At 45.5% G+C, this 11,280-nt stretch overlaps 1 protein-coding gene across 11 annotated transcripts; it reads right to left on the bottom strand.

Annotated features, from left to right (window-relative positions):
• Positions 1-4,301: 4,301 nt before the first annotated feature.
• USP51 (ubiquitin specific peptidase 51) lies at positions 4,302-7,577 on the bottom strand. Of its 11 annotated transcripts, none has more exons than XM_074029869.1 (4): positions 7,208-7,577; positions 6,906-7,108; positions 6,436-6,727; positions 4,302-5,715 (listed from the first exon to the last, which is right to left on the bottom strand). In XM_074029869.1, the coding sequence occupies exons 3-4, from the start codon at positions 6,676-6,678 to the stop codon at positions 4,549-4,551; spliced, it is 1,410 nt and encodes a 469-aa protein (XP_073885970.1). In that variant the 5' UTR covers positions 6,679-6,727; positions 6,906-7,108; positions 7,208-7,577; the 3' UTR covers positions 4,302-4,548. The 11 variants fall into 11 exon arrangements, with proteins under 11 accessions (XP_073885970.1, XP_073885972.1, XP_073885971.1 ...); XM_074029871.1 differs by having other exon boundaries at positions 6,906-6,991; XM_074029870.1 differs by having other exon boundaries at positions 6,906-6,991; positions 7,519-7,577.
• Between the last annotated feature and the right edge of the window lie 3,703 nt (positions 7,578-11,280).

Genomic DNA, 11,280 nt, shown 5'->3' with positions numbered 1-11,280 from the left:
ATGATAGTGAAGGCATACAGAATGGATGGAAACTTAAGTGTGTAGACATGGGTAAATCAGGCATTCTTATGAGATTTTTGATTTCAGAAAAATAGGACATGAAGTCACCTGCTGAAGCTGAGGCTTAGAGTGTAGAATGGAATGTCTTCATTTGTTCATTCATATATTCATTCAGCCAGCATGTTAAGTACCTGCCATAAACTGTGGTAGGCCTGTGGGATTTATAAACACATAGGTCTGGCCCGGAGTAGCCACTACTGTGTGTTTGGAAGAGAATCAAGGTAAAGGAACTGAAAGCAATTCGGAAACAACAGAAGCTATACATTGCAAATCAGTATTGGACCACCTGGATAAGGTCCCAACGGGTAAGTCCCTCGCCAGGCTTGTTGGAGGAGCTGGTGTTGTGGGCATTTTGGGAGGATCTGAGGGAGAGGGGTGATAAAAATGACACTCAAAGTGATGGCTATGGTGTTGAAGTTAGAAAAGAATTCTTGTGTGACTAAAGAGCTGATGGTTTTACAGATAGCAAAAACGTGAGATCTTACAGGTCTTGGTGCTCAGCCTGGCATATAGTATTGAGTGAGGCTATGTGCCTTATATTGGGGGTAATATTTTGGTCTCATCCATCATTATTATCCTTAGGAAAGTCGTTTAGCCTGATCTATCTGAATCAGCCATTTCCACAAAAACAAATACACCTGCAGCATGGGCAACTTTGTGTAGTTGATAGGTTACTCTCTCCTTGCAGGTTACCTGCATCCAGATTTGTCAGAAGTTGCCCTTCTGTACCATGCTGGTTTATACTGTCTTCCATAGCAAAATCACGAAAAGCAAAAATATATATATTTGAATTATCTATACTGGATTATGATGGGACATGCATGGGCTTTGGGGACCTGCATTTGAATAATGGCTTCACTGATTAGAACAGTAGAGTGAACTTAAGCAAATCACTTTTCTGATTTTCACTTTCCCAGTTTGTGAAATATGTTCAGTAATGATTGTCTCCCAGAAATACGAGGACCCAGGACCCAGTGAGATAATCAAGGTAAAGCAGTTAACACAGTGCCTGCTTTAAATCAGTACTCATAACATTATTGCCGTTTTTTCCCTTTTATTTGGAATAAGCATTTCATTGCTGTAAGGTTTGAAGTCTAGCACAGGTCAGTGGCTGAGCTGACACTTGTTTCTTAAAGATGTACAGGGACTCACTATAGTTTCTTAATTTTATATGATGAAGTTCATCCAAGGTCACTCCTCCTTCCCTTTTCTCTCTCATGCTTTGTGGTCTTAGGAACTGATGCTCCACTAATCATATAGCTTGGTTAGTATGTTCAAGACCTTTGGCTGCAAATGACAGGATCCCAACTGAAACTAGCTTAAGCAAAACAAAGGACTCTATTGGCTCAGATAGCTGGGAACTTCGGCACTTCTGGCACAGCTGGATCCACAAGGTTCAAACGATGTTCCCTGGGCTCTTTCTCCCAATCTCCAGTTCTGGTTTTCTCTGTGTTATAGATATTAACCTCTCAAAGTCCCAGAATCAGGTCATCATAGCATAGTGACTACAGCTTGGGGGTGGGGTCAGGAGGGAGACACGTATTTTCTTCCAGTGTTCATATACATTCAATTTAGCAATAGACTCTGATTGGCCCTACTTGGGCCCTATGCCCACCCTCAGAAGAAATGCTCTTGTGGGAGGGGTATTGGTAGAGGGACCGGGGAATTGAGAACTCTAATCTGGCCCAGCCTGTGTAACGTGCCCACCCTGGGGAGGGGTGACAGAGGCAGGGAAAAGTGATCAGTAGCCCCAATAGGTCCACAAAGAATGGTGGGAAAATGAGGGTGCTAAGCAGAAAAATAAACTACAGCTCTTCGATAAACACAGTCACCAGACATCACTCCCTTGTAGCAGAGTGATGATGTGCAGTGTGATGAAGAACACTGTGCAGTGGTGAGGTACTACTGTCTCATGGGGAAGGTAAACTAATGTGGTAAACCCTAGAAAGGTGTGGTACACAGTTGTGAGACACTGCTGCTGAGGGACACTGTGATGAGGGGCAGTGTGGCCACATACATGCCAGAGAGCTCAGCCTCACCTTCTATTGCTGCTCCTCTTCCCCATCCAGTCTTCCATGACTGCCAACTTCCAGGCCTGTGCTCTTTTCTCTGCATTGTACCTGGGCCTCCCTCCACACACCTGGTTATTTCTCACTGATCACCTTTTTTAAGCCAGCCCCTGCAGCTGAGTGCTTTTAATACCCTGCTTTGGGGTAAAATACAATACTGATCACACTGTATTATAGCACTGGGCATTTAATGGCAGCCTGATGGATGAAGGGGTGAGAAAATATTACTGACAAGGTGAATAGAGCAAATAACTGAACTCATCTTCACATTTAACAAATATTTATTAACACAGAAATGAGTAAGGCTTGGCCCCCTGGTCTCAGATGCTCAGTGCAGAGGGGCAGACAATCACAAAGCTACAATAAAATCACAGTAGAATAAGTACTATCACCGAGGTATGGACAAAGTACTTTGGAGGCACAGTGAGAGGAATAAAGAGGGCGAGGGAGGAACAATTTTCTCATTTATACCTGCCTAGAGCATTCAGGGAAGGCTACAGAGAAGTCATCTGTGAGTTGGGTCTTGAAGGAGGAGTAAAAGCCACCAGGTGAATAGTCAAAGAAGGAACCCTGCAGGCTGGGGCTCAGAGATGTAGGTAAGGCCAGGTAAGTGAGGGGTTCAGGGAACTAGGCATGAGTGACAAAAAAAAAAAAAAAAAAGGAAATAAAGAGGGAATAACGAATGAGCAGAAGGACTGCAAGCACAAGCCCATAGCTCTACTGTGGAAATTAAAGGTCTTGTTTCCCCTTGGAAGGGGAAGAGGGAAAAAGGAAGGTGGGAGGGCCTCAGATATGGGTCCCTGCCACTTCCTCAGTCAGGCCATGGGGCTCAAATACCAAAGCCAGAGTTTCACAGCTGTGATCTAACTTCCCTAAGCCACCAAATTATCAAGCCCCTTTTCAGAAGCTAAGAATTTGTATGAATAATGCAGTTCTAAATGGAAAAATCCCTAATGTTTTCATTTTTCTCAGATGAATTGATTCTGCCTAGGAAGTAATTCGACTTCCTTCAGGATATGAGATGGGGCATGGAATCTCAAGAGAGGAAGGTGGGTTAGTTAGTGTTTAGGCCTTGCAGCCATCTCACAATTGGATGGTAAGATAATGATTAAAATGTCTATTTCCTTTTGCAAAGTATATTGATATATCAACATAAAGTTCAAAAAATATATATACTCACACTCCGCTGTCTTGTTATTCCTGTCTCCTCCATTTCTTTCATACCCGTCTGTATTTTAATATGCTTAAATAAAAAAATAGAACTTCTTAAACTTTTAATTTTAATAATTTTTTTCTACTTGAATCTTTTACATTTTTTCATTTGTCAATTTTTATGTAACTTTTTGTAAGTTTAAATTTTTAAATCTTTATTTAAATATTTAAAGTTTTCATTTAAATCTCTTGAATTGAACTTATCTAAGGTTCTTTTTATTTCACAAGTCTCTATTTTCTTCCTATATTTTTTCAATTTTTGTCTTTAAACAAATTTTGTCTTTTTGTATTGAATTATTCTAAACTTTCCTCTTTTAAAACTTCTCTAAAATTGAATTGCATTCCATTCTGTATTTTTGAAAATTTATTTCTTAATCATTATAGTAGTAATTTTGTTAACACTTTTTAAATATGTATATTTTATGCTTTAATTTTGAAATATCTATTTATATTATTTTCCTTCATTTGAAACTTTTAAGATGTTCTTTTGTTTCTAACTTTAATTTTTAACAGTATTTTCTTCCTTTTTTTGGTAAACTTTCATTTTTAACCTTGTTCCTTATTTTACATTTTTAAACTTTAAGAATTTAATTTGCTTTTAATTTTTAAAATTCTGAAACTTCTTTAAATTAAAAAATTATTTTTAACTTTTAAAATATTTATTTAAAAAATATCAACTTAAATTTTTTTCAACATTTAAATTTTTTTTTCTTTTAAAACCTTAAAAATGATTTTTCCTTTTTAAATGTTTTTCTTTTAAAGCTTTTTAAACTTTATTTTAAAATATCATTTTTCTTTCAAACTATTTGGCTGGTCAGCCACAGCTGGAACACCAATTGTGAAGTTTTTGCTGATAAAGGAATACTCCCTGACTTCACAAGATATTTCTGTAGAAACAAATGACATAGTAGCATCAGAACACCTGTACTCCCATTGTCCCCACCTAAAGCATTCTTTTCATTTCATTATGTTTTATGTGACCATTTTCAACCTCTTCTCCCTCTCCCCATTTCTTAAGGTTGAATGGTCACTGGTTAGTATTCATTTTTTTTCTTCCTACAGACCCATGGGCCATGCTAAAATAGGTTCTTTACATCAAGATACTAGCTGTCATATAGGTGTTATTGTCCATTCCAAGTAGGTCTGTGTGTCACTTCAAAATCCTTGCCTAATCATTTACTTTTTTTCAGTAAGTGGTCTGGTAAGACTAGTCTTTCTCTAGACCCTGTTTGTGATAGAAGAGTAAATACCCTTCACTGTAAAGTAAGTCCTCAATGGTAGCCTTGGTGATGATGGCATCATCACAGCTGAACCACTGGTCCTTTTGTTGCCGGATAAAGCTGGTATAGTGGCCACTTTCCAAAGTTCCATGGTGATTAATCACTGCAAACAAGGAATACTTATTCTCATTGGGCACACAATCTGCTGGTGGCTGGCCTTCTTTCATTCTGCTCTCTTTAGTGGAGGCCAAAAACGGAGTCATGTCCAGCTCCAAGGGAAAGGAGATAAAGGTATTAATCTTTCGCCTCTGTTTGCCTACATGCTCAAACCGCTTGAGATGAAAACAAGCCACAATGGGTAATTTTTTCATTGTAAGCTGTTTAGTAGACTCCTGGTAGCTTTGGCAACTATTGCATTTGATTTTGGCACTGCTTCCTAGGTGCTCTGGCCTTGTAAACCACTGTAGGCAGTCTGTGAGTGAGGGGATTCCTGGTATGTGGTCATCCCTGCTCACTGTGCCATCAGCCCTCTCTGGGTTCTGGGAATCGAATGTGGCACAAGAGCCAGGCAAGTCCAAACTGATGTCCCAGCATGGGTCTATGGTGGTGGAAACACTATGGCAGGCTTGACATGTGACATCTGATTGCAGGCCACCTGTAAAGATTTGGTCTATGATGCAGTTACAGCAGTTGGGGTTATTGGCCTCCTGCACACCACTATCATCTTTGCTGTGTCTATGCAGCACATCTAATATTGCAATAAGGAACTCATGGGCATCCTGCTGCCTGTACCCTGCTAAATGTTCTGCATGGATCCATATCAGATGCAGTAACTTATAGGGAATGTGAGGAGTTCGGCTCCCAGAGTACATAGCATGAAAAAGCGAAGACATTTCACAGACCAGACACAAGCTGGGGCTTGTCATTATACATTTGTGCTTGTCAGAGAGGAAGAAATCTTTCAGTAGAGGAATATGGGTAAGTGCCTGAACAATACAATTCATAAAACAAGTGTTCCCAAGATTGATTAGCCCTCTCAGGCCTACAGTATAGACTGACTTTTTTCTTCTCTTTTTCTTGGGTTTCACCAATTTTGGCTCCTGTTCCTTTGTCTCACAGGTTGATTGCTTGTCTTCAGTCCCTGATGTCATAAACTGTTGATGAGAAACATCTGTTGAGGTGGAAGTTAATCTCAAAATTTTTTCTTTTGTTTCTTTGGCAATCTGTTCTATGTCTTTGTCATATACATAATCCTTACACATGAAGCAATATATGACCCCATGATAAACGTCTACAGCTAAATGGTGCTGCTTTGTTTCTGCATGTTTGTGAATATGTTTCTCAGTGAAGCAGCCAAAAAAGACACAGGAGAGACAAGAGTGGAGTCTATTCATATGGGTACTACATACATGACAGATGCATGACTTTGCTTTACGTTTCCTAGTCTCTGGGGTCCCACTCCAAACGAAACGCTGGTAGATCAGCCTCAGGTTCTTCTGCCAGTTCTTACCTACTTTAAAGCTCTCCACATGAGAGCAACCTGTGGGACCCTGACCAAAGTCGACCTCCAGCAACCAGTCCCCTAAGCCGCCAGGATCCCCCGACCCGTCTAGGTCACCAGAGCAGCTTCTCCGTGTCTGAGGCCTGGACCCAGGTCGGGATCTGCGCCGGGATCCACGCCAGGCCCTGGGCCGCGGTGCGGATGGGGGCGGGGGTGGCGGCGGGGGCGGGGGCCGGGCCGGAGGCGGGGGTGGGGCCGACAGCCCAGGCTGGCTGCGGGAGCGGGCCCGGGGCTGGGGCCGAGGGCGGGGCTTGCGGCGCGGGCAAACGGGCGAGGAGCTGCTGTGACAGCGAAGGGGGATTGAAGGGAGCACCTTCTCGTCGCCGCCGCTGCTGGTCCACGTCAAGTTCTCCTCCGGCACGGGCTTAGGCTCCTGTAATGGCTCCAGCTTCATCTCCTCAGCTTCCCGTCCCGAAGACGCCTTCGTCGCCCCCGCCGCCGCCTCCATTTTCCCCGCCTTCTCAACCGCCTCCTCAGGAGAGGCTCCTCCCCCACCTCCGGAGATCCAGCGGGCCCCAGAGCCGGAGGGCAAAGAAGTTTCTGGAACCTGGGCCATCAGATCACTGCTCGACCTGAGAAGCAAGGCGTCTGGAAACGAGCTGCGACTGTAGATGAAACGAGACAGACTTCTGTGAATGATCTGCCCAGCGTCATGGCCGCAGTGCGCAGTTAGCGCCCCCAGGACCCCTCCCATCGGCCCTTGAGCTCAGCCCGCGGCCGCTGCCGGCTCCACCCACTCAACTGAGAGGCCCCTGGAGCTGATGGGGAGACCGAGGCGGTTACCTGCTTTAAAGACGCTCAGATCGTGCAGGGGCCAGGGGACTGGGAACAGAAGGCTAGCGAGCGGTGGGGGTGGGGAACGGCCTGAGCTTTAGGACAGAAAGGATGGAAACTTCTTTAAAAAAGGCGCCACCCTCTGTCTGCTTTTTTGCGCCCTGCGCAGCCTCGCTTTGGTGCAGCTTCCTCTGACGTTCTTTCCCTGTATCCTAAAAAACACTTGGGTCAACATTTTCTCTCAAAAATGGCTGAAAGGACGCACTTTTGGAAAATGAACTCAGAGGAAGAAAGTGTCCCTCTGCTCCTACCTTATCTATACTTCTGTGACCCGGTGTGTTCCACTCTAAGCCGTTGCCCCTCAGCGCACTTTCGTTCCGCCCAGCTCTTGCGCCCTCTCACGCTTTTTCGCTCTTGTGCTCTCACACCCCTTTTCTTGCTTCTGCGACTTCAATTCCTACGATTTCTCCTAGAATTCGGATTACTACTCCCTCCCTTCAGGCATTTGCCACCTCTAAGGCCACCACCATCCTCGGGCGATCCCCGAAGTCCCCGCTCCCTTTTCCCTCTCCTGCCCCCGCAACGCCCCCAGCCCGGCGGTTTGTTTAAAGGTCTGGGTTACCTTGGGCCCCAGGCGCGTGATATAGAACGTCAGCAACTGCTGCTGTCCAGGCGCTCCTCAGCCAGCCTTCTCTCCTGACCTCTCCTCAGGGCTGGTCACAAGGGGGCCGCCCCCTGGCCCCTCCCCTCTCGACGTGCGGCCCCCAACCCCGGATTCTGCCCTCCTGCAGTGATGAATGGCACCGCTGTCCCGCGCAGGCAGGCAAACCTCTTCCTGAAACAGACTCTACTGGAGGCAACAGCAGCAACAGATTCTACAGAAAGCCCCTGAAATGGAGGCTCAGGCCTCACCTAGCTCCAGGCCCGCACTCCACAGAAAAAAAGATTCGCCCGGCATGGGGGTGGGGGCTTCCAGAGATGGCAACTCCCTGGCAGAAATCCCTCAGGATCCTGTCAGAGTCTGGTCTCTGGGAGTTGAGAGAGAGAGAGAGAGAGAGAGAGAGAGAGATTATCCCAGAATGTGCAGGGGAGGAAGCATAAGCAAGGGCTCAGGCTCAGAGAGACCTGAGCCCAGGCACATGCTTGCTGTGTGACCTCAGATAAAACACTTAACTTCTCTGAGCCTTAGTTGTGTCAATTTTTTAAGAGAAATTGAAATAATAACCCTAACCCAATGTGAACACTAAGTCATAGTATATATCAAGTAAAAGACCTTTTTGGCAAGCTTTATCTTTCACACCTCTTTTTTCAGTCCCGACCTGAAAATCAGCCTAGAGAACAACTGATGCAGAGCAGAGGAGAAGAGAATGCCTTTCTCTTTCGAAGCTCTCTCCAAGTTATGGCTCAGCTCACGCTATCATCCCTCCTAGGCGGTTCATGTACAGGAGCATGCATTCAACAAAGATGCCATCGGTGCATTATAGCACTAGATTGTGCTGTGAGAAGCACAAGATACAACTGTTTGTGTCCTGAAGTCCATAGGCCAGGAGACTTTTCCTTTTCTGTGACAGATCCAGCATCCAAGGTGACAACCCCGGAGGAAAGCTATCTCCAGGGCTTGTTGCCCTTCCTGTCCAATCCCAAGAAAATTACGGTTTATTACAGAGGATGTTTAATGCTACATTTAATCTCTCTGAAAAAGTCACACATCTCCCCTCAAAACCTCACGATTAGGATTCAGCTCTCTTTAACTTGGCAGTGGCATCTAGTGGATATGTCCGCACTGTGGATATCAGTGATTTTATGACTTGGTCTAGATTCGACCATATCTCAGTCACCTACCAGCACCTGGAGGGAAAGTGCTTTGGAATTATAGACTGGCTTGTGCAGGAAAACGTGTTTCTTTTCCCCTAGGGAAGGGCATTTTCTCAGTCACAGCTAAGCAAAGAGTTGCTTCTGCATTCGCAGAGCTAGAAGGAAATGCTGAGTCAGTCGTTTGCTAGCTGCGCCACCTGTGGCGTGGATCCCAGCTGCTCTGAGACAGCCTTGCACCCTTTATGCAGGCAGAGAGGCAGGGCACAATTTATAAATACTTCTGTCTTCTGAGCCTTTGCTTTCTTTTGTGCAAAATCAGAATCATGAGAATGCCAGCCCTACCTAGATTCATTTATGCAGCAGATATGTAAACAGCACCTACTGCTGCCCTGGGCACTATGAATATACAGCCAAACAAAACTGGGCACAAAAGCAAGTCAGTCAGAGTCTCTGCCTGAGATCCACATCAGGAAATGCAAAGGAATGTGCTGTGAAGATTAATGTTAGTTAATAAAGGCCTAAAAACCACTCGTAATCAACAACTTAACATTTGGGAGGTGGGATTGTTACAGTGCTTCAAAAAGTTTCTGAAAACAATTGTTATTGAGCTAGACACACCTTTAAATCAGCCCACACGCTATGGTGACCAAACAAATGATTTCTTCATTGACAATTGTCCTGTAGGAAAACCTCAGAACAGTGTGATGGGTCACTTCTGTCAAAACGAAAATGAATGGGTCTGCATGGTTTAGGCCTTTCTGGAGTTCACAGGTTCCTCCAAAATGAAGTGGCATCGAACCTTCTGGTGGACTTAACAGTCTGCTAGACCCCACTCCCAGAGTTCCCAGTTCAGTGAGTTTGGGGAGGCCCAATAATTTAGGTTTCTAACGCTGTACCAGCTGATGCGGATGCTGCTGGCATGGAGATGGCACTTTGAGAACCACTGCTGTGGGATTATGTGTAAAGAAGCCCAGGTCAATGCACTCTGGCCTTGGTAGCAGGAACCATGTCTGACGGAGCTGGTTTCCCAGGACTGTGTTATGTTGGCGTCTCTTACAGATTCTAGCTGTGGCCAGTCTGGCGGGCTCCTTTGGGAGTGGGGTGGTGTATGAAAGAGCAGGATTGGGAAAAAGCCTGCCTCTGTGCTCCTGGTGGCTCACTCAGTACCTTGAAAACTGGACCCCTGAAGCCTCACACAGCCTTCTTTCTCCCAACCTGGGCCTCTTCCCCTCAATGACCTCGCTTCTCAGAGGCCAGCATCCCAAAGGGCAGACTTGGAGCCATTACCTGCCCTGACTGGGGCTGCAGGGAGGGTGCCATGGACTGGGTTCTAGTCCTTTGGGGCCCACGTTTGTCTGCCCAGCCTCCTGCCCCTGCCCCCTCACTTGATGGATCCCCTCTTCTGTTCCTTTACTTCCTGTGCTCCAGCTCGTAGCTGGTCTGCCTCCGGGTGTCTGAAGCAACAGCCTCAGACACCACTGGAGTGTGCCCTCTCCTGCCCACAGACCCATGGTGACTCCCTGTGGTCTCTTGGTTAAAATGGAAACTGCCCAACTTACTCCAACTCCCTCTACCCCTGAGTAGGTCCAACCTCAGCTTCACTTTCTGCTTTTTTAGGCTCCAGCACTTCAACCACAGAAGCCTCTGTATTGTCTGTGCACATGAGATTACATATGTGAAAACATCCGGCCTGTCAGTCCATTGCCTTCCCTTTGCCCTTGGATGTTCATTTCAAAACATCCCCTAGAGTAGGTGTTTTAGTCAGGGTTCTCCAGAGGGACAGAACCAATAGGATATATGTATCCTACATACACACACACACACACACACACACACGTATATGTATATGTTTATGTATATGTATATGTATATGTATATGTATGAAAAGGAGTTTATCAGGGAGAATTGGCTCAAATGATCACAAGGCGAAGTCCCATGACAGGCCGTCTGAAAGCTGGGGAAGAAAGCAGCCAGTAGTGACTCAGTCTGAGTCCAAAAGCCTCAAACATAGGGAAGCCAACAGTGTAGCCTTCAGTCTGTGTCCCAAGGCCCGAGAGCCCCCATGTAAACCACTGGTGTAAGTCTAAGAGTCCAAAGGCTAAAGAACCTGGAGTCTGATGTCCAAGGGCAGGAGGAACAGAAGGAAGCATCCAGCATGGGAGAAGGATGAAAGCCAGATGACTCAGCAAGCCAGCTTGTCCCACCTACTTCCATCTGCCTTGCCTTACCCGCGCTGGTTGGTGCCCAACCACATTGAGGATGAGTCTTCCTCTCCCAGTCCACGGACTCAAACGTCAGTCTCCTCTGACAACACCCTTACCCAGAAGCAATACTTTATCAGCTATCTAGGCATCCTTCAATTCAATCCAATCAAGTTGACCCCTAATATTAACCTTCAGAGTAGGGATCCTCAGCCTTTTGGTGCCTTGGATCCCTTTGGTATCCTGGTACAGCCGGTGGATCCCTTAAGACAATGGTATATTTAACATAAATATATATAACTAAATACATGGGATTATAAAAATGCATAGTATGGAGATGACATTTTGTACTCTTAGAAAGATATTGT

This window comes from Macaca fascicularis, chromosome X, assembly GCF_037993035.2.
Source record: "Macaca fascicularis isolate 582-1 chromosome X, T2T-MFA8v1.1".
NCBI lineage: Eukaryota > Metazoa > Chordata > Mammalia > Primates > Cercopithecidae > Macaca > Macaca fascicularis.
Note: the sequence above shows the minus strand (reverse complement) of the source record. Positions and strands in the feature narration are given on the sequence as shown.

What these genes read in the sequence shown, in the direction of transcription:
- USP51 (XM_074029866.1), bottom strand. Translation starts at nt 6,816, where the DNA reads ATGGGAGGGGTCCTGGGGGCGCTAACTGCGCACTGCGGCCATGACGCT.